We start from the raw sequence: 22841 nt of genomic DNA, 5'->3' as shown, positions 1-22841 counted from the left end.
CAAATAAGTTGATTTTTCTCTTATCCGCCTTTTTCACTGTCCAGCTTTCACATCCATACATAAAGATTGGGAATACCATGGCCTGAATGATCCTTACTTTGGTGTTCAGTGATACATCTTTGCATTTGAGGACCTTTTCTAGTTCTCTCACAGCTGCCTACCCAGTCCTAGCCTTCTTCTGATTTCTTGACTATTGTATCCATTTTGGTTAATAACTGTGCCAAGGTATTGATAATCCTTGACAAGTTGAATGTCCTCATTGTCAACTTTAAAGTTACATAAATCTTCTGTTGTCATTACTTTAGTCTTCTTGACGTTCAGCTGTAGTCCTGCTTTTGTGCTTTCCTCTTTAACTTTCATCAGCATTTGTTTCAAATCATTACTGGTTTCTGCTAAGAGTATGGTATCGTCTGCATATCTTAAATTATTGATGTTTCTCCCTCCAATTTTCACACCTCCTTCATCTTGGTCCAATCCCACTTTCCGTATGATATGTTCTGCGTACAGATTAAACAAATAGGGTGATAAAATACACCCCTGTCTCACACCCTTTCCGATGGGGAACCAATCGGTTTCTCCATATTCTGTTCTTACAGTAGCCTCTTGTGCAGTGTATAGGTTGCGCATCAGGACAATCAGATGCTGTGGCACCCCCATTTCTTTTAAAGCATTCCATAGTTTTTCATGATCTACACAGTCAAAGGCTTTGCTGTAATCTATAAAGCACAGGGTGATTTTCTTCTGAAATTCCTTGCTCCGTTCCATTATCCAACGTATGTTTGCCATATGATCTCTGGTACCTCTTCCCTTTCTAAATCCAGCTTGGACGTCTAGCATTTCTCACTCCATATATGGTAAGAGCCTTTGTTGTAGAATCTTGAGCATTACTTTACTTGCATGGGATATTAAGGCAATAGTTCAGTAATTACTGCATTCCCTGGGACCCCCTTTCTTTGGAAGTGGGATATATATTGAACGCTTCCAGTCTGTGGGCCATTGTTTAGTTTTCCATATTTCTTGACAAATGTTTGTCAACATTTGGACAGATTCAGTCTCAGTAGCTTGTAGCAACTCTATTGGCATGCCGTCTATTCCTGGTGATTTGTTTCTTCCAAAAATTTTAAGAGCAGCTTTCACCTCACATTCTAAAATTTCTGGTTCTTCATCATATGGTTCCTCCGTGAATGAATCTGTCATCCTGTCATCTCTTTTATAGAGTTCTTCAGTGTATTGCTTCCATCTTCCTTTTATTTCATTTCGGTCAGTCAGTGTGTTCCCCTGTTGATTATTCAACATCCCTACTGTTGGTTTAAATTTCCCTTTCATTTCTCTAATCTTTTGGAATAGGGCTCTTGTTCTTCCCATTTTGTTGACCTTTTCTATTTCTATACAATAACTATTGTAATAGTTTCCTTTGTCCCTACGTATTAGTCGTTGTATAGTTGCATTGAGGGTTCTGACCGTGTTTCTATCTCCTTTTGCTTTTGTTTTCCTTCTCTCTTTAACAATTTTAAGAGTTTCTTCAGTCATCCATTGAGGTCTTTCTCTCTTTTTAACTAGAGGTATTTTCTTTTTGCATTCTTCCCTGATAATGTCCCTGACTTCAGTCCATAGTTCTTCTGGTTCTCTAAGTTTAAAGCCTCAAACCTGTTCCTTATTTGATCTTTATATTCTTCTGGGGTGTTATTTAAATTGTATTTTGGCATTATGAGTGCTTTGTTGTTCTTCTTTAGCTTTACTCTGATTTTCGATACGATCAGTTCATGATTTGTACCGCAGTCTGCTCCTGGTCTTGTTTTTTCAGAAAGTATGGAACTTCTCCATCTTCTGTTTCCAATTATATAATCAATTTGATTCCTATATTGACCATCTGGTGATGTCCACGTATACAGTCATCTTTTTGGTTGCTCAAAAGATGTGTTGGCAAGAAACAAATCATTGGCTTCACAGAATTCAGTAAGTCTTTCTCCTGCTTCATTTCTGTCACCTAAGCCCCATTTCCCCACAATTCCTAGTTCTTCTCCATTCCCTACTTTTGCATTCCAGTCCCCCATGATTATCAGCACATCTTGTTTTGGTGTGTGATCAATTTCCTCCTGTACTTCTGCGTAAAATCTCTCCAATTCTTCTTCTTCTGTGTTTGATGTTGGAGCGTAGACTTGGATGATGGTTAGGTTTCCCGTTTAATCTCATTGATATCACTCGCTCAGACCTTGCATTGTAGCTCCTAATTGCTTTTGCTACATCACTTCTCACTATTAAAGCAACTCCATTTCTTCTTGATTTCTCATTTCCTGCATAAAATATTTTGTAGTTGCCTGATTGAAAATGTCCCATTCCAGTCTATTCTAGACCATTCCGCCATGGGTGCCCCTGCTAGGAGTCTAGCCTCTTGGTCTAGACTCCTGACGGCATTGCTCTCAGCTTCTTCAACACTCTCAAACCCCCTCACCATGTTAAGGTGTGCATCCTAAAGGGGGCAATCATGCTTAGGATATATGAAATTGACCTGGGGGAGGCACAGGGAGGGGGGAAGAGGGAAGGAGGGGAGGGGGAGGGGAAGAGATTGGCTGGGAGGGTGGGTGGGCACTGGGCAGAGGGAAGCCTTTTTCCTTTCAAAAAGGAAAACATTGTGAACAGTATCATTCTTTTTCAGTGTTTCCCCCACCTTTTTATTCTACAGCAGGCACATGTAGTCTCCCACCCAAATGTAAACCATAGCTGTCCCTGGTCACATCCACACCAGACCTTTATTTCACTTTAGACAGTTATTGCTTCCCCCTGAGAATCCTGGGAAGTGTAAGTGAAAGATGTTAAGAGTTGCTAGGAGACACCCTGTTTCCCTCACAGAGCTTCAATCAGAGTGGCTGACTGTTAAACCACTGTGGCCACTGGAGCTCTGTCAGGGGAATGGGAGTCTCCTCTCAGCATCCTTCACAAACTACACTTCCCAGGGGAAAGCCATGACTGTCTAAAGTGAAATAAAAGTCTGCGTGGGTGTGCCCCCCTGATTAGCCAAGCCAAGCAGCTGTGAGACTGGCTTTTAGAACACTGACAGCTGGTTCTCACTGAGCATGCCCGGGCTCATCATAAACTTTAATGCTACATTTCTTACATTAATTAAAAATCAGTCAGGCTTTTTTTAACTTTTAAACTCCAGAAGATGAAGGTCAGAGTATGGGGCAAGATCAGTAACAGGATTACAGGTTCTCTGTGAACATGGCTGATTTTTAATTAATTTCAACAAATTATGAGAACACGGACAGAAAAAAGTCCAACAGGGGTCTGGTTTTTTCTCTCTCTTTTTACACTTTGAACTCTCAATTCTTTCTGACTGTTTTGTGTATTACCATGAAAACTTAGAGGGTTGTTAAGCAAGCATTTCTGAGTTCAAGACTATAAGTTTTATAATGTTTTGTTTTGAATGAGCTTATGGGAAGCAGCAGTATGGCATGGGGTTATTTTCAATTTAACATTATGGAATGCAAAAAATCCATGCTGACTATAGTACTGTATACTGTATAAAAGATTATTCTTGGTAATGGCATGACAGAATCTCTCTATCCCAGGAAAAAATGTTCAACATCTTATGTTATATACCAACATGTATTTATGTTCAGTTAAATTATTGCAGGATACTCTATACCTAGGTAGCCAATGTAGTGCCCTCCAAATGTTGGAGACTCCAACTCGCATAATCCCTAACCATTTAGCCATATTGGCTGGGGCAGATGCAAGTTGTAGTTCAGAACATCTGGTGGGCTCAACATTGGCTATCCCTTGCTCTATACATATCCTATTGGCTGAGTTCTCCATGTTTGGTTAAATGCATTTTGGGAGCTTCTTTTTCCCTCCCTGGTTTTTTCTCTCTGGATTGGGCAAAAGCTGGTTGTAACGGGGAGGGTTGACTTCAAATTGAACACTGTCATGGAGTCACTCTGTGACCTTGGGAAAGCCTCATACACTGTCAGGTCAAGGCAGCATACAACTAAAGGAGATTCTGTTGAGATATATTTGAGTGGTATAAATCCAGAATCAAAAGGATGCACCAAGTCTCAGGAATCAGCAGCATAAAAAAATGTTAAAGAAAGGCAGGCTAGAACAGATGCATCTTCAGGGCACTTTTGAAGGCCTGCCCTGAAAGGGCCTTTCGTAGTTTCATAGGGAGAGACTTCCACAACTGTGAAGCCACCACCAAGAATGTCCTGTCTGTTGTGCTTGCCAACCTAGTTGACCATATATGGCAGAATTTTCCTTCTTGCAAATCTTGGCTTAAAATTTTTAACGAACACACTAGTTTCTCACCTTTTCAAGATATGCTTGAAGTGTGTGATGCTGTGTCTGAATTTTTCAGCACAAGTGCCTTGTGGAAGAATGGTTCATGCCAGCACTGCAGTTTCTATACCAGCGTTACGGCTCTTTGTGGTTGTAGATAACAGCTGCATGTGGACATAATGATAAACAATGGTTTGCCATGATGAGAATGAGCTTCATGGACTTCTCCTTTGGCATGACGGAGGAAATGGAAAGCTTTTGCTTCCATTTTTGTTATAACTGCAGTTACATCCACATCCTAAACTGTGGTTAATTTTAACTATGGTTTATTGAAAGAAGCTGGTGTGACGCCCTTCCCTGGCTCTCCCTGTCAGGTTCCTACATGCGCGTGGCTACTGCCTGTCACTAGGCACCACCAGGGACTCCACCAGTCCGGACTGTCCTTTTTTATTGTTTCTCTCCCCACTCTAGCACAGATCTCAACAGATCCCCCTGCTAGGCAACCACCAGTCACGTCCTAATACTAGTATTCCCAGAGACTCTGAATACTGGTATTGTTATTCTCTTCACCGCTGCCACCATTTGTTACAGTTTCCCTTCAGCCTTGGTCATTACCTTACCCTCCCTTCTGGTCTGTGAAACCCCAGCCAAGGATCAGGCCTTTGGTAAACCAAATTAAGTATTTATTAAAGATAACAAAGCTAACAAGATTAACAAGATTTCTTCTTAAGGCACATAAGCATATGGTTTTACTCAATACTAATCCGAACTCCACCCCCCTCCTTCTCCACTCTCTCCTGGCAAACAACTCTCTAAACCCCACCAAGCAACCCACTCAGTTTCACCTCATCCACCTCCCAGATTCCACTCTCACTCTTTCTTTTATACGTTCAGCCATTTTAAACACTCAGCCAATCATCTAGCATTCTACTGCCCATTCACTCCCCCTCCTCTTTCACTCCACTTACCATGTATCTTCTAAACAACCAACACTTACCATATATACATTAATATAGGAACATCACAGCTGGCTTCATAACCCATGGTTTGACACTGATTTGCTTCAAACAAGCCATAGTTGATATTTGAGTTCAGCTGATACAACAAGCTGCACTTAATCAAAAAAGGAAGCAAAAGCCACCAAACTCCTTGATGGCAAGGAGGGGGAACACATTCAAGACTGAATTAGATTTCCAGTTATTAAGGGTTGTTAAAAACAACAATAGCTTCTTCTGTGCATAAGAAGAAAAAATGAAGGAAATTTGCATAAGAAAGTGCTGTATCCAGGCATCCCTTTATAACCACTGGAAGTTAGCTCAGCTTCCAGGAATTCTTCCAGACTCTGCCCAGGTGTTCTCAAATGTCTCATCCATCAGGGCTAGAAACAGAGCTTGGAAGATTACTTTTAAAAATTACATCGCCCAAAAAGTAGTAATTACCATTACAATTACAATGGCTCTGAAAGTAACTTTACTTTTTCTCAAAAGTAATCACTACAATTACATTTCAGTTGCTTTTTAAAATAAATTGCCTGCAAGGTGCTGGCTTTGTCTGCTGCACATCTAAGTAGCCTAAAACAACATTAAAAATAAACACACACATACAGAGGTAGTAGAATAATTCTTTTTATCTATAAGATAGCAATGCTGGTCTCTCCGCTGGTAAGGGAGGTGAGGAGGGAGGCAGAGGCCACTACTCAGATCTCTGCATGCCAAACCAAGTGCTAACCCCCACCCCCAGCCAGCAAGCATAATCTCTCTCACTTAACCACCTCCCGGACCCTGCCCTGCCACCAACTAAAGGACACTCACCCCAGCATACATTTTCCCGAGATGCAAAAAAGTTAAAATACTGCAAATGCAGCACAGTAGCCAGAGAGGGTGGTGGAGGCCACTTTGTGTGCCAAGTGCAAACACAGTACACACACACACACACACTGATGTTGTCATCTTTCACCTCCACAGTTCTTTATCTCCATTCTGCTGCTGCCTCCTTCTCCTTTATCCATGTTCTTGCCCTCCAGCTCCTTTTCCCCTCCACTCCATTCCTCACAACCACCATCCATTTTTTTAAACAATTGTTTTCTCCACTCCACCCCTTCTCACTCTCCACCTCCTCCCTCGTCGCCTCCTACCAACCCACAGAGCATGAGGGAAGAGTGACTCTGCACAGAAGCTCAGTTTCAGGCACATGATTTTCATCCACAAATCAGAGGAGCAGAAACCGTCCCCTGCTCCCCCCGCAATTAGTGCCCAAAAGTAAGGCTGGAAACATTACAATTACTCCACAAAAGTAATAAAATTACTCCTAGTTCTATTACAATCATAATGTAAAGGAATTACCCACTCGTTCCTCAAAAAAGTAATGAATTGCAAATAATTCATAACTTGTAACGAATTACTTCCAAGCTCTGGCTAGAAACATTCATTTTAATACAAATGCTACCATTAATATAAATGCTACCATTGTTGAACTCCATGCCATAGGCAAGGTTGTATTCTTTTGAAAAAGTTCCATAGACACAGAACAAGTATTATTGTGGGAACTGTCTCCTTAACTGTTCTGAAAGCAATGTAATATTTGCATGTAGCCTAAACCAACAAGAGCTACTGATTTTTTTATTCTGCTGTTGCTGCCTGCTAGCTGTTGGAAGGCCAAAAACAGAGGAAGATTTAAGCTCCTTCTGAGCTTGAAATCTCCACCTCCTGCCCTTGCTGCTCATATGTAAAATAAAGGCAAGAAAAGCTGCCTTATCCCCCAAGTTATTTAATTTCTACCTGAATTTGGTGGGAGACCACCAGAGCTTTGAGAGTGAAAGGTCATCATTATGCTGGTGACACACAGCTCATTCTCTTTTTGATCTCCTTCAGGAGCTTTAGAGATTCTGAACAGAAGTCTGGAGTCAGAAATTGAGTGGATCAGAACCAATAAAGGGATGGTCAGTCTGGATAAGACTGGGCACTGTTGCTTGGTCTTATTGTTGACCAGGGAATTCAGATCTGACCTTTCTAAATGCGTTACAACCCCTCACTGTCCCTGCTCTGTGCCCTCCTGCACGGAGTTGGAAGGGGCCTATAAGGCCATCAAGTCCAACCCCCTGCTCAATGCAGGAATCCAAGTTAAAGAATACCTAAGTATGCCTCTTGAATGCCTCCAGTGCTGGACAGCCAACCGCCTCCCTAGATAATAGGTTCCATTATTGTACCCCTCTAACAGCTAGGAAGTTTTTTCTGATGCTCAGGCCAGCTATAACTCAAGCCCATCAAGTTACATCATTGAGCACGTCTAGGAATGTATCTTTGAATTGTGATGAGGCCTCTCACTTGTCTGGATGGTGGACAGAGGTATGTGAAGAAACAGCTTGAATCTAGCCTGCCATTCAGAGGCAAGAGTTGTATCTGTTGCTCCACCCACTTTTTGCCTTTGGACCCACCTAACACCACCACCCCGCCGGAGGTTGTCCACAAGGCAACAAAGCCCTCAGCCTGAAAAAGTTTCCCTACCCCTGCCTTCGAAGTATTATAAGATCCAGCCTTGCAGACAAATGTTTCAATATCCTCTGTAGTTCATAACACCTTTGCATCAGTTTCTGCTGAGTTGTCCGCTGTGTCCTTTCCTGGAAAAATTAGAGCTGACCAAAGGCATAAATGTCCTAATAACACCTAGATTGGATTATTGCAATGCAGCCTATGTGGGGCAGCCATTGAAGACAGTTCAGAAATTACACTTGGTGTAAAGCAGAGTAACAAGGCTGCTAACTGCAGGAAACATATCTTTCCTATATGATGTCGACTACAGTTTTCTTCCCAGGCACAATTCAAAGTGCTGCTCTTAACATTCAAATCCTAACAGCTTGAGACCAGGGGAAATGTGTGGGACTGCCTGCTTCTACATGAACTTCTGCAAACTAACCAGTAAGATCTTCTTCAGAGGGCCTGCTCAGCATGACCCCACTTTCCAAAATTAGGTAGATGGAAACAAAAAATGAGGTTTTGGGGGCAATGACAGGACTTCCATTAATCTGGTACAATTGCAAGATTCTGCTACTGATTCATCAAAAGATGAGTTGCCTATGAACCTTGCTGGATTTGTGTGCAATGGGCAACCTTTCAACGGTGGCCATGTTCCAGAAAGAGGTGGTCTGAGGACAGAAGAACAGGGATGAGGTCTGGACTCTCCCAAGTTAATCATTAGCCTTCTATGTAGAGCAACCCCAGAGAAATGACAAAAGTCCCTATTTTTGAAAAGTGTTTCAAAACAGTGCCAAAGGTGGTGGCAGACCCTTCCCCACACACAGCTTTCCAAGATGGATGAAGACAAGTCTCCAGATGAGTTTCGAACTTATAAAGGTAAAGATTATCTCCCATTTTCATTGTTTAGTTTTTGCCAAAGGGTTTTTTTTGCCAGAGATTTCTCCTGAAGAATCCCCACCCCACCCCGTTTTCTCTCCCTGCCTGCCTGCCTGCTCAATAATTGAGATCAACTCTACAGGTGACTAAGTTGACTTGAAGCGTGGCAAGTCCAAGGAAAGGACCTTCTCCATGATGGCACCACCATTTGTGCAGCATTCTCCCTAGCAATACTTGCTTGGTGCCTATATTGTTGCTTTCTCAGCCCCAAGCAATCATCTTTTAATTTTCACTGTTAAATACTTTTAACCCTGGATATAAATGAGTTTGTGCTGCTTTTATCTGGCATTTTTAATGTTTCTTGTATTTTGAATTTTAAATTGACTATTGCTATATTGATTTTTTTGTAAGACCTGTGACATTTATTTCTGCAGAGTGACAAGTCAATTGTCTTAATACATTTAAATAAATAAATGAGCATTTGCAGTTAGGCTTGCTAATTATTCCTTGCCTAAAATAATTTGTCCAGTTTGGCAGGATATAATAAATTCATGGGATATAGTTATACACCATAGCAGGAAAGCATCTGAAGCAAGAAGTGCAATTTGTGCAATTAGCAGTTGTGTGGATCATTATGTAAACTGTAACTTGTAGACCAGATCAGCTGTAAGCCTTCACCCCCTGCTGTGCTCTCCAGTCTAGATCAGAGCAATTGTGTCTGCTCTTTGCATTGCAGGAGAAACTCCCATTCACACCAACAGGTTTTCTCTCAATGCAAATAGCAGGCAAGTGTGTGATCCAGATCACAACCACAGCTGGAGGCAAAGGTTAAAGTCCTAATAAAGTCCCCACCCCGCAAGAGTCTGGATCAGGGCCCCCACATTTGAAAGTCATTCATGCCATAGCTGATTGCATGAATGATGTCAAGTCTACTCGAGGCTAGGCAATTGTTCCTGTTTTCTTATGTACATAAAAAAACTCCAACTAGTTAAAGATATATTCATATATCTTTGGTGGGACCAATTTCTCTTGGTATAGCACAACAGAAAATGTTTTGCTCTGAGCTCTTTGGTAGAGCCAAAACAAATATACAAAAATCAAATTCAACATTTAGTTCAGTTGCTGAAAATCAAATCCAAAACCTTGATTTTCATATACAGTGTATAAGGTTGTATCCAACACTATGCAGAATTCCACCAGCACAAGAAGACTTCTTCCTCTCCTCTTCCCATGCACCCCCTAAATCTGTTCTAGAAGGTCCCCCGAGTCGAGATGGATCTGCTACCTGCAAATCCCAAACCTTGGAATTCCCTTAAGGTATCTCCAAGTGCATATAGCAATAGATGGATTCATCTGTTTCCATTCTGGGTCAATCCATGTATGTTCATGCATAAGTCCCTTCTGTCCCATTTCTGCATTAATCTTGTGTTGTTTTTTAATCCATACAAAAATTGTATTTAAATATATGTTTTATCAAAAGACAATAAATACATATTTTTTCTAAATGTATTTTGCACTAAAAGTTTGCAATTTTGATGGTTTTTGGTCAAGAATTGTTATCACAAAATTCAGAGAAGTGAAAACTTGTGTTCTGATTAGTGATAAAGGAGAAATTTTGTCCAGTTCACATTTTAATGCAAGCCTACTGAAGTTGTACTTCCTGAAATAATTTGCGAACTGAAACTCAGCTATCCTTCAGAATTTGCACTTCTCTGAATTTGCAACACAGTTCTCCCAACAAATAACATGTTAGAAATGTGTATATTAGAAGGTATACCACATGTTAGTGAAAACAGCATACAAAAATGCATTATATTAGGGGAGATGTCTTACCAAAATGTATATATATGAGGAGAAATATGCACTAAAATGCTGGCAAAATTTTGTGAGGACTTTTTTTTAAAAAAAACCTTGCAAACTGATACAATGTGAAATGTGACAAAGTCATTGTAAGATGAAGAAACTGAACTTGTTAGATTTGTCCATCCCTAGTTCTGATCTGGGTATTTGTCCAAGAGGTGCCGATTAGGTTGGTTAGCTTTAAAATACAGACCTAACCAAATTCTCTCCCATCCCTGTATACATGTAAAATTGATTAGAAGCCACTGCTAAGGGGGAAGCTATATCAGCCAGCATTCTTTCTTTAAGGCAAATGAGGAGACCTGTACAGAATCTAGCAACCCAGTTGAAAACGGACGTATTATTGAGTTCTTCATTCCTTAAGCAGCTGGAAAAGATGCAATGCAACATAGAGTGGGACGAATGGATAGATCTGCTCAGAATTTGTCCCCATGTTTTCACTGCAAAGAACTCTGCATGATTCCTAGCAGAAATGGAATAAGGTCTCATTCTTCTCTTTCGTATAAAGGGCGAAATCTTATTCAGAGGCCGTTCTTCCTAATCTACGCACTCTTGGGTGTCTCTTACTTGCTGATTATCATTGGCTTTGTGGTGGCCCTCTCCAAAGGTACATTTTCTCTATTATTGCCTAAAGCGTTTCATCTGGAAAATAAAGAACTGTTTAGGGTAGAGCGGATGGACTCAGGTGGCAGCAGAGCCTATAGCAAGCCCTTTCCATATACTGTGTAGGGACCAGCTATGCAAAGACATGGGATATAACAGCTGCCCCAGCCAAACTCCTACAGTGTAAATACATTTGGGAAAGGGCTGTTGCTCAGCAGTAGAGCATGCTCTTTGCATGCAAAAGGTCCCAAGTTCAATCTGTGGCATCTCCAGGTAGGGCTGGGAATGTTCCATCTGAAATCCTGCTGCTGTCACTCAGTGTAGACAATACTGGACTAGATGGACCAATGGTCTAGCTTGTTATAAGGCACCTTCCTGTGTTAGGGCATAATCCAACCTGCATTTGCGCCGGGCTGAGGGGAATTGGATGCGGCAGATCTCCAGCTGAGCCAACTGGGTCCTGGCTCAGCTAGGCTATGCTAAACTGGGAGCTGAGACTGACACAAGTGGAGCTGCTGTAAGCCAGCATAAGCCTCAAAAAGGGGTGTGTGTCAGGGGAGGGGATTTAGGCCACGTCAAACATGTTTGGAGCACTCCTGCAGGTCCCAATCCAGGCAAAGGTTAAGCTGGGAAAAAGGTCAGTGAAAGAAAATAATTACAAAAGAAGTCAATGGAGAGGGTTTACTCTCCAGTAGGGGTATTTGGGAGAGCAGGCTTTTACCTTCTGGTCCCTGTGCAAAGCTCCTGGTTGAGCCAGCATTCAGCCAACCCAGAGGCTCCAGAATGGCAGATGGATGCGGCGGAACTTTACGCCAGCTTCTTTTGCTCCAGCACAATTTATGCCAGATTCCCCTGAGTTGGTATCCATCCTGCCTCCCTTGGCTCTATAAATCACAGCTTGGAAAAGTTACTTCTTTGAACTACAACTCCCATCAGCCCCAGCCAGCACATGCATGGGAGTTGTAGTTCAAAAAAGTAACTTTTCCAAGCTCTGCTCTATATACTGTAACTCTCAACAGGAGCACAGACAGGGAGAGGTGGCTATCAAGGAATCACACACACACATTCTTGTGTGGTTAGGTAAAGATAAAAACTATGGCACCTGAGTACATATATGTGGGGTACAGGTTCAAATATGCACACTAAATGAAAATGATGTTTGACTGTTTTACCTTTTCTTTTCTTTTTTAAAAAAATCCCATTTTACTCTTCAAATTCTGGCAACCAGCCCAGCATTTTTGGTGGCCTCCAGTTGATCCAGCACAGCCTTTCCCAACCTGATGCCCTCCAAATTTTTTGGGACTACAATTCCTGTCAGCAACAACTAGCATTGCCAATGATCAGAGATTATGGGAGATGACCTATAGTCACAACCACACCATACATGTAAAGCACATTTAACACACATGGTTTCCCCAAAGAATCCTGGGAAGTGTAGCTTGTTAAGGGTGCTGGAATGATAGCTCTGTGCTGGGTGAAATACAGTTTCTTTGGAGGAAGTCATGTGCTTTAAATGTACATCCAGCTGATGTCTCCAGTGTCAACTCGTGGAAAAAGAGGGGAAACTATTTCTGCATTTCTATTGATTCCCGTTCTCTCCTGCAACCTGCAGTGCCCCCCAGAATCGACTCCAAAGAAGTGGAAGGTAGTGTGAGGGTTGTGGGGGGAAAGAAAGTTAGCAAAAATCACCTTCCTTTTTGGTTAGCAAAGGCATCTACTGGATCAAAAGCCATTCTGTGAGTGCAAGAGCACCAGTTTGATTCTGCCTTTTATACACAAAAAGTGTGCCAACAGGTTTAAAGGTTAAAAAAACAATCACCAACTTGTTTCATGGTTCAACCTGTCTCTTACATGATTGCAGATGGGTAGCAGGATGATAGAAGATCCTGATATATCTTATTCTCCCTTGCTTTATATAATTCCAGTAGCGACAGTTTCATCAGAAATCAGCAAGATGCGCACCACACTTGCAAAGGATCCCTTCCAGCATGATCTACATTGTAAGTTTCTAATGTTTCCTTAGCAGGGAGGGACTGGCTTCCCAGTCTCCATTCCAATTTTGCTATGTTCTTTTAGGTAACTCCTGCAAGTCAAGGTCAAAGTAAGGGATTAAGCCACTTTATTTGTAAAAAATAATTTCTCCTTTATTTAAATAAAATTTTATCCTCTCCTTGGAAAATTCTGTAATTTATTAACTTGTTTATTTAACCATTTATAAATATGAATGTATTAATATTTAGTGGGGGGGAAAGGAAATTATACACATATTTTTAAACGCTCTATTATTCTGAGGTTTGTATGATTACATGTTCATATATGGAGGGACATTTGTAATGTAAATACATTGTAGAATGAATTTTGCAAGTTAAAAAAGAGAGATGAGAGCCAGTGTGGTATACTGGTTAGAGTGTTGGGCTATGACCTGGTAGACCGGGGTTCAAATCCCCACTCAGACAGGAAGCTCAAAGGGTATGATCTTGGGCCTAACCAACCGCAAAGGGTTGGTAAGAGGATAAAATTGGGGAGAGGGAGAACCATGTTTTCCAACACCTTGGAGGAAAGGCGGGATATAAATGTAATAATATAAAGAAGGAGAGAGAGAGAGGGTGCTTTCACACTGCACTTTATTCCGTTATTCTGACGATTTATTTACTGTTAATTTGTGCATAAAATTTGAGCTTTCACATGACATAATGGGTAGCTCTGGAATTCTGGTGGAATGTAGTGGAAGTTTTGCACTAAATTCCACAATAAATGATACCGGGAAAATTCCGATAGCAGGCTGGGAACCTGGAAGATTGCGGGAGTTTTGCGCTACTGCCGCTGCTCACGTGACAGCCGTCCCAGCATGCAGTGCGTTCCCGCCCTTACCAACTGCCACCACGGCGCCTCCTAGCCGATCCCAGCTGCTCCTGGAGAGCAGCCTATGCTGCTGCTGCTTAACCAGAGCCTCTGCTGCTGTGCTGGCCCGCCTCTCAGCTGATCATGATTGCGCCTCCTTCAAACCCCCCCCACGCACCGAAAGAACAGGCCTCAAACCGGTAGGTGAAGACCTGTGTGAAAGACTGTTGCGCAAAATGCCAGTATAACAGGTACTGCAGTCTGAAAGGGATTTTTGAAATCCGGAATGAAGCGCTACCTTATTATTCCATTAAACTAGCGCTATTAGCCCCATGTGTGAAAGCACCCAGAGAGAGAGAGATTAGGGGAGCAATCCAACTCAGGGGAAATTGGCGTAAGTTGTACTGGTGCAAGAGAAGCCAGCATAAAGTTCCGCCATATCCATCTGCCATTCAGGAGCCTCTTGGTTGGCTGAACACCAGCTCAGCCAGGAGCTGTGTGCAGGGACCAGAAAGTAAAAGTCTGCTCTCCCAAATACCCCTACTGGGAGTATGTCCTCTCCATTGACTTCTATGGCAATTATTTTCTTAGACCGACCTTTTTCCCAGCTTAACTTTTGCCTGTATTGAAACCTGCAGGAGCCCTCTGAACATTTGGATGCGGCCTAAATCCCCTCACCTCAGCCCCTCCCCTGACACCCTCCCAACACGCCCTTTTTTCAGGCCTTACAGCAGCTCCACTTGCACTGGACTTGGCTGAGCTGACTGGTTCCTGGCTGAGCCAGGCTGGCCCAGCTGAGGGACGTACACCAGCATAGCCTGGCTGAGCTGGGCCCAGCCAGCTCAGCTGGAGATCCACAACATCCAGCTCCCCTCAGCCCAGCATAAATGCAAGTTGGATTTTGCCCTAAGCCACTTTAGTGCACACTGCAGCTTGCAGTGCATCTGCAGTGTTGAACATGCAACGGGTATCACTTGCCAACTTCCTAGAACAGTCCTTTCACACAGCATTTGTTCTTCCCCAGCACTTTTTAGTCCCTGCTAAATCGACAAGCCGGACTAGCATTGAATTTGACTCTCTTCTCTTTCTCCTTTACTCAGTATTCCCGTGTGGTGCCGACACCAGACAATGGGAATATTTTAGTGGGAAATGCTATTACTTCTCCCTGAAGGCAGTCTCCTGGCACATGGCCAAGGCTCAGTGCGAACAGCAACATTCGCAGCTGGTCATCATTGATGGTTTTGCCAAACAGGTAACAAGATGGGAAACGTGAGGCCTTTGTGAGGCCACAGCAAGGCAAGAGTGAGGAAGGGCAAGGTGCAATTTATCACTTGCTTGCTGGTCTCTGGCTGGCAAGTGGCCATTGCCCATAGGTTGCAGCCGAGTGACACTCACTTACATCTGTCTCCCCATGTGTAACCATTAGGCACAGCAGCATTTTTTCCCCAAGAGGTGCAGTCTGACTAGTTCTCTTAGAGAAAGAAAGCTACCAACCCCCAAACATACCTTTTGCACTACCAGAATCTCCCTCCTTAATTGGTTGCCAAAGAGACTTGGGTCCCCAAACCCACTTCTGGAAGAAGTAGCGGCTGGTGTCCATTGGGAATGGTGGGGCCCAACAGCAGGTGGAGCCAGAGCCAATGGCAGGTGAAGCCAATTAATTCCACTGTTGTCTCCATCCTCCTCCATGTTGAGTTCTACTGAAGAGGAAGCTAACAGCCAGTATCACCACCATCACCACCACCCCTGGGCTGGTTGTAAGAAAGAAGGCAGGCAGGAGGGGAATGGCTGGAGGCAGACTGAGGTTGGTGGGGGCCCATATTCCCAAATAGATCAGCCTCCACTGCCTGGAAGCATCTTGGCTTTAATTGACAGTCCTGGGCAGCCAGAGTGCAATGTTAAGCTTCAAGGGAGCAAGAACAATAATAAGGAACTAAGGCCTTTGGGAAGGGGTTCAGGATAGAAGTTGCTGCAGAGGAAAGTCTTTCAATTTAAAAGGTATAAGCACAGAGAGAGAGAGAGAGAGAGAGAGAGAGAGAGAGAGTAAATACCACACCCAGCTGCCTCTCCTGAATCTCTAACATTAGGAGAAACTATAAATAATTTTAGGGAAATGCTTTCCAGTCTGTGAGTAGTATTCAATGTTATTCCTACTTAAAGTAGACCCACTGAATAGACATAACTAACTTAGGTTCATTAATTTCAGTAGGTATACTACTCTGATTGGACTTAGTAGAATTCAGCCCTGAGTGCTGAAGGCAATCCCAGCTCCTTCTCCCACATTTTAAAACTGAAAAAGGCCATCAAAATCCTTCCATGCTCTCTCCCCCCCCCCCCGTTGAAAGACCATCATTCCAGGTGGCACCACCCATGTGTTTATATTCACTAATAGGCAAAAAACCTTGCGGTTTAAGAACATACCTATAGCCCACAGCTATTCTATCAAACTTTAAAAAGCAAGGAAATTGGGCAGCTATAGTGAATGCACCAGGGGAGCAGGAGACCTGAACTCCTCTCTGAGATATTGTACTGCCCTACAAATTGGTCAAAATGCAAACACCATTTGGGTTGGTCTTTCACAGTTCAATCCACTTCCTGTGTAGCTTGAAAGAATTTGGTAACATGTGCCTCTGAGCAAATGGTGAGTGGTGGCAACACTTGCCATCTCCAAAGACAGAGAATTATATTTTTGTATGTTTGCTGGTGTTCTTCTTATTTTGCTTCTTTCCTGTGTTATTAATGTTTCTACAGAGAATCTACACTAGAAAATTTTATTTCCCTCATTATTCATCCCAGAAATCTGTGTCAAATTTATTTTTATTAATTTCAAAGCCTTTTTATTGGTCAAAGTCATATGATGGTAAAGACAGCCTTTTGTGTTTCAAATTGGAGGTTATGTTCTATTTCTATTTTGGGTGCATTAACAGTGGAATTTGGACCTGCAGTTTGATGAAAAATCAGACTGATTCCAATATGTTGCTACTTCAGCAACGACTCTAGCTGTTGGAAAAAAGAGGATGCATATTTTCAGCCTGCTATGTTTAAACCACTTCATTTAAGGGAAGGTGGGCACAGTCAATTAAAAACATAGAGCACACCTAGCATTTTGCTAGAATATATTTCATCTCCCACTGTTTTATCTTGTGCAAATTGAGACACTCCTGAGGTCCACTGGAGACTATTCTGCAGAAGTCAGTGCCATTATTCCACAATTACGTTTGCAAAGAGTTGCTGTACTTCACATATTCACAGAAATAGAAACAAAAGAAAATGATTTATAGGAAACTTCACTAAAATTGCAAAGGAAATCAGACATATTCAAAGTGACCATCTGAACTATATCAACTGTCTTAATAATGTTGCTTCCTCCCTGCTAAAACAAGATCAGCACAGCACATGTCTCCTTTCTATTATTTGGGCTGATTGCAGGTGTTGCCACCACTCACCATATGCTCAGAGGCACATGTTACCAAATTCTTCCAAGCTACACAGGAAGTGGATTGGACTGTGAAAGACCAACCCAAATGGTGTTTGCATTTTGACCAATTTGTAGGGCAGTACAATATCTCAGAGAGGAGTTCAGGTCTCCTGCTCCCCTGGTGCATTCAGTATAGCTGCCCAAATTCCCTGCTTTTTAAAGTTTGATAGAATAGCTGTGGGCTATAGGTATGTTCTTAAACCGCAAGGTTTTTTTGCCTATTAGTGAATTTCCCTGCTTTTTAATCCGGGAGGTAAGAAATGGGATCCTGTCCAAGTTTGCTGACAGTGGATGGATCATTTGCATGCTTATTGAGTTCAATGGGATTTACTCCCCTGCAATCATGCTTAGGATAGGTGAAACTGACCACAGAGGATGGGGAGGGGAGGAGGAGGAGGAGGAGGAGGAGGGGGGAGGAAATGCAGAGGGGAGGACTGGGAGGGGAGGAAGCAGGATGGAGAGGGGAGGAGAAGGACAGGTTTGATCATTTGCATGTTTATTAAATTCAGTGCAATTTACTCCCGTGCAATCATGCTTAGGATAGGTAAAACTGACTGGGGGGGAGGGAGGGGGGAGGGCTGGAGTGGGTAGGGGAGGAGGAAGGGAAGGGAGAGGAGAGGAGAGGAGAGGGGAAAAGCAGGTCTGATCATTTGCATGCTTATTTTTAATGGGATTTACTCCTATGCAATCTTGGTTAGGATAGGAAACACTGACCATGGGGGAGGAGGAGGGAGAGTGGGAAAGAGTGTATTGGAGGGGGGCAAAGGAAGGTGGAGGGGAGAGCAGGTTTGATCATTTGCATGCTTATAGAGTTCGATGGTATTTACTTCCATGCAATCATATTTAAGATAGGTAAAACTGACCATGGTGAGAAGGGGAAAGAGTGGATTGGAAGGGGATGGGGAGTGAGGGGCAATGGAAGGGGGAGGGAAGGGGCAAGAGGAGGGGATAGGAGGAAAGAGAAGGGAGGGTGGGTTTGATCATTTGCATATATTTTGAGTTCAGTGGGATTTATTTCTATGCAATCATGTTTGAAAATGAAAATGGACTGCCTTCAAGTCAATCCCCACCTATTGTGACCCTATGAATAGGTTTTTCATGGCAAACGGTATTCAGAGGTGATTTCATCATTGCCTTCCTCTGAGGCTAAGAGGCAGTGGCTGGCCCAAGGTCACCCAGTCAGCTTCATGGCTGTGTGGGGATTCGAACCCTGGTCTCCCAGGTCGTAGTCCAACACTGACCCAGGGAAGGGGCAGGGAGTGGGAGGGGAGGAGATTGGGTGGGTGAGCACTGGGCAGAAGGGAAACCCCTTCCTTTCCAAAAGGAAAACATTGTGAACAGAATCATTCTTTTTCAGGCTTTCCCCCATCTTTTTATTCTACAGCAGACACATGTAGCCTCCCACCCAAATTTAAACCAAAGGTGTCCCTGGCCACATCCACACCAGGCCTTTATTTCACTTTGGACAGTCATGGCTTCTCTCAAAGAATCCTGGGAAGTGTAGTTAGTGAAGGGTGCTGAGAGTTGCTAGGAGACGCCCTGTTCCCCTCACAGACCTTCAATCAGAGTGGCTGACTGTTAAGCCATTCTCTCAGGGGAATAGGAGTCTCTTAGCACCCTTCACAAACTACACTTCCCAGGATTCTTTGAGGGAAACCATGACTGTCTCACATGAAAACAAAGTCTGGTGTGGGTGTGGCCCTCTTATTAGCCAAGCCCAGCAGCTGTGAGGCTTTTAGAACTCTGACAGTTGGTTCTTACTGAGCATGGTCCGCGCTATCATTGGGTCCCAGCCAAAAATTATTAAATTAGTTAAAAATCAGGCAGGCATTTTTTAAACTTTTAAACTGCAGCAGATGAAGGTCAGAGTATGGGGCAACGTCAGTATTAGGATTACAGGTACTCTGTGAACATGGCTGATTTTTAATGAATTTCAACAGATTATGAGAACAGAGAAAAAAGTCCAAAAGGGCTCGGAGGTTTTTCTCTCTCTTTTTACACTTTGAACTGTCTATTCTCTCTGACTGTTTTGTGTATTGCCATGAGAATTGACAGGGTTGTTAAGCAAGCATTTCTGAGTTCAGGACTATAAGTTATGTAAGGTTTTGTTTTGAAATGAGCTTATGGGAAGCATCAGAATGGCATGGGGGGTATTTTCAATTTAACATTGCGGAATGTGAAAAATCCCCGCTGGCTATAGTATACAGCCACTCTTGTGGCTGTATAATTTGGCCCAGGGGCTGACAATCAGTGAACTCTCATCCAAAACTCTGCAGTAAAACTGCTATAAAAATAAGATTCTCAAATCCCACACCCTCAATAATAATAATAATAAAAAGCCTTGCAGCAAATTTCTGGACTGTCCAGTGAACCAAACAACTTTTGTTGGGGGAATGTGCTATTGCCCTGCAGGATCTGCAACCAAATAAGCAATGTATCTCCTCTCCTACATAAAAGTGCTCTTATCCACAGTTCCAGTAAAGCAGTCCTGCTCTCCTCTAGGATGCTCCATTATACACACCCACACACACATGCACGCACACACTGTTCCAGATTTTTTTTTCAACTGACACTCAACATTTGAGGGAGGAAACTGAGCATGCTCAGTCCCCAAAGTGCTGTTTCTTGGGTGGGGGAGGGTTCTACTTTAGGTCTTTTTTTTTAAAAAAATCAGTGTCTGTATTTATCCATCTATCTATCCTCTTATCTATTTATACTTCTGCAAACATCAGGATCCCCCAAAGCGTGTTGCTACTTCCCTCTTGTTTCTCAATAGCTCTATTATCCCCAGAACCTTCATCTTCACACAGCCATGGGAGTGATGGGTTGCATCCAATGAAGTTTTCCTGTTATCACAAGGGCTTCCATCTACGCAACAGACTTCCTCTCCCTCTCCTCTCCCTGCACTCGCCCCACCCCAAGGTGATCCTTAATGTTTAGGGAACCCCAGGACAGATTTAGCAGTGGGTACAGAGACAAGAGAGGAGGAGGAAGGCCTGTTGCACAGGAGGACGTCTTTGCACTAACAGGACGACTTCATTTGGATGCAACCCTACATTTCCATATTTTGGATTTGTCTCTTGCAGAATTTCATACAGACCCGGACCAGGAATGAACGCTTTTGGATCGGACTCCATGACCTACGGACTGAAGGCGAATGGAAATGGCTGGATGGCAGTAATTACAGAACAGGCTTCCAGTAAGCCCTGGGCAACTCTTTTATGGTCATAAGAACAGGAGATAAGCCCTGCTGGATTAGACCAAAGGCCTACCTGGTCCTGCAGCCCCCACAGTGGCCAACCCAATGCCTACAGGAAGGCCACAGCCCTCTCCCACTGTTGTTCTTCGGCGACTGGAGGTCATGAGGGGTGACTTTGCTACTCCTGACCAAGTCCAGCCTTTCTCAAACTCTTTGAAATTGCACCCCTCCCTTCTGAGCATTCTCAGCCTTCCAAAACTGTCCCCCTTCCTTCCAACCCCATGCCAGTTTTCTGTATGGGAAACAAGTCTGTTACACCAGCCCTGTGTTTGCAAAGCAAGGTCCTTGCGCACAGCTACAAATCAGAACTTTTACATTTACATTATTGGGGTGATTTATTATTAAAGATGATCTCATCATCTTTCCTTTTTTCCCTCCACTGTCGTCCCCTAGTGCTATGCCTGGTGACAGGACCCATCTGACTGCTTTAGGTATTGACCTGAAATAACCAAACTGAGAAGTTCCTTTCAGGAATAGGGAAGCTTTTTCAGCCCAAGGGCCACAATCCCTTCTGGACAACCTTTTGAGGGCCACAGGCCAGTGCTGGCAGAGCTAGAGGTAAAAGTGGGTAGAGCAATGAATATGCATGTTACCTTTATATAGGAGTCTAGTTTGTACACACTGGCCCTGTCTGTACCATACACTTAAAGCAGTACCACATCACTTTAAAATAATCATAGCTTCGTCCCCCAAATCCTGGGGCCTGGAGACTGGGAAGGGTGCTGAGAGTTGTTAGGAGACCCCTATTTCCCCATCACAGAGCTACAATTATCAGAGTTCTCTGGGAAGAGGGATAGAATTTTAAACTATTCTGAGAAACCTCTTGCTTATTGGGATGGAAGATAGAGAGGGGTGCATGAGCATGTGCAGAAACTAGCCTACTGTACAGAAGTAAAATGTACACCTGCTTTCGCTTCTGGTCCTGCCCACCACTGGCATATGGCCCTCAGAAGGTAGTCCAGAAGGGAATGTGGCCCTCATAGCTGAAAAGGGTTCCCAGCTCATGTGTTATAGAAACAGTTTAGGAACAGTGGCCTAGACTTCTTACTGGGTAAACTTTTAAACGTCTAGTGAATTCTAGATGATGATGATGATGATGATGGGTTTTTTTAAAAAAGAACACAGAGATCTTGCTTTCATCATAGGAACTGGAAGCAAGGAGAACCCAACAGTTATCAAAGCCGTGATGAGGACTGTGGCCAAGTTTGGATCAATGGGGAATGGAACGACTACACCTGCAATTCCGAATCCTACTATGTCTGTGAGAAACCATTACCAGTCAAACCTACAGCTGCATCAAAGAGGACCTGAGCACCTGCCTTGATTTTCCCTTGATCTACATACCTGGCGCTTTTCTGATAAATAACGAGGTGCCAGTACTCATGTCTTGATAATAGTGCTGTGGGTGCCAGCACCCAATGGTTGCCACAAGCAGCCAACAAAGAGGTGCCAGTACTCTGTACCGGTGAGTACCATCACACACAAAAAACCTTGTTCATGCCTAATACAAGCAGCTTCAAACCCCCAACCCTGTGACAGATCCCAAAACATGTCAATTTTGGACAAACCACACAATGTACTTTTGCCAGGAAAACTTTTTTTTTAAATCAAACAGACATTTAAGGTTAAAATCTAATCATTTGGGAAACTGGTAGATTTACTGGCTTCAGATTATTTGGCACTTCTGCAGCTAAATCAAATTAAGTGACGTCTCATACCATTTCTTAAGCAATTGTTTCATGCAACCTTACAGGGTTCCTGAGATTGTGTATGGAAAATACTTTCAGCACTATAAAATATTATATGAATGCTGCTGCTACAGTTGTTTTTAATAATTTTAGTGATTGAACCTTGTGAAAATGCCCCACATGACATTTAACAAAAAAGATATCCTCCAGTGACAATCCATATTTGCACAGTAGGCATGGTACCAACTCAAAGAAGTAGAAGCATCTGGGATTTAGTTCAGTCTGCTTCTGAACTCTAGAATTCCACCAGATGTTCCCCAGTAGTGCTCAGACTTCTGATACATACAAGCTAGAAAAGTCTTCTTAAAAAATAAAAGCTAACATTCATGAAGTCTGTGCCTGTCACAGCCCCAGCCTTGAGCTATAGGGCTGCTGTACCACCAGTCAGGGAAATGGACCATGCTCCTGATGCTGAGCCCTGGGGCTGG

The 22841-nt window shown here is 43.0% G+C and overlaps 1 protein-coding gene and 1 long non-coding RNA gene across 3 annotated transcripts in view; one reads left to right on the top strand and one right to left on the bottom strand.

The window, feature by feature from the left end:
• LOC133379372 (uncharacterized) overlaps positions 1-22841 on the bottom strand; it is a 29753-nt gene that overhangs the window by 5538 nt on the left and 1374 nt on the right. The window contains exons 1-2 of one of the 2 annotated variants that reach the window (XR_009761167.1): positions 6087-6173; positions 4306-4439 (exon numbers count right to left, since the gene is read on the bottom strand). This is a non-coding gene — a long non-coding RNA (uncharacterized LOC133379372). Of the gene's footprint in view, positions 1-4305; positions 4440-6086; positions 6174-22841 lie in introns of those variants that run through there. The other variant, XR_009761166.1, reaches the window with a different exon arrangement.
• On the top strand, positions 8514-22473 carry LOC133379369 (hepatic lectin-like). The gene is made up of 6 exons (XM_061614496.1): positions 8514-8624; positions 10993-11091; positions 13013-13087; positions 15029-15180; positions 20493-20605; positions 21811-22473. Exons 1-6 carry the CDS (start codon positions 8582-8584, stop codon positions 21974-21976), a joined length of 648 nt encoding a protein of 215 aa, XP_061470480.1. The 5' UTR covers positions 8514-8581; the 3' UTR covers positions 21977-22473.

This window comes from Rhineura floridana, chromosome 3, assembly GCF_030035675.1.
Source record: "Rhineura floridana isolate rRhiFlo1 chromosome 3, rRhiFlo1.hap2, whole genome shotgun sequence".
NCBI lineage: Eukaryota > Metazoa > Chordata > Lepidosauria > Squamata > Rhineuridae > Rhineura > Rhineura floridana.
Note: the sequence above shows the minus strand (reverse complement) of the source record. Positions and strands in the feature narration are given on the sequence as shown.

Excerpts from the sequence above, each read along its gene's own strand:
- LOC133379369 (XM_061614496.1), top strand. The coding sequence starts at position 8,582 with ATGGATGAAGACAAGTCTCCAGATGAGTTTCGAACTTATAAAG. Across the intron at positions 8,625-10,992 it reads TGAGTTTCGAACTTATAAAG|GGCGAAATCTTATTCAGAGG; the intron begins GTAAAGATTATC and ends TTTCGTATAAAG. Across the intron at positions 11,092-13,012 it reads TGTGGTGGCCCTCTCCAAAG|TAGCGACAGTTTCATCAGAA; the intron begins GTACATTTTCTC and ends ATATAATTCCAG.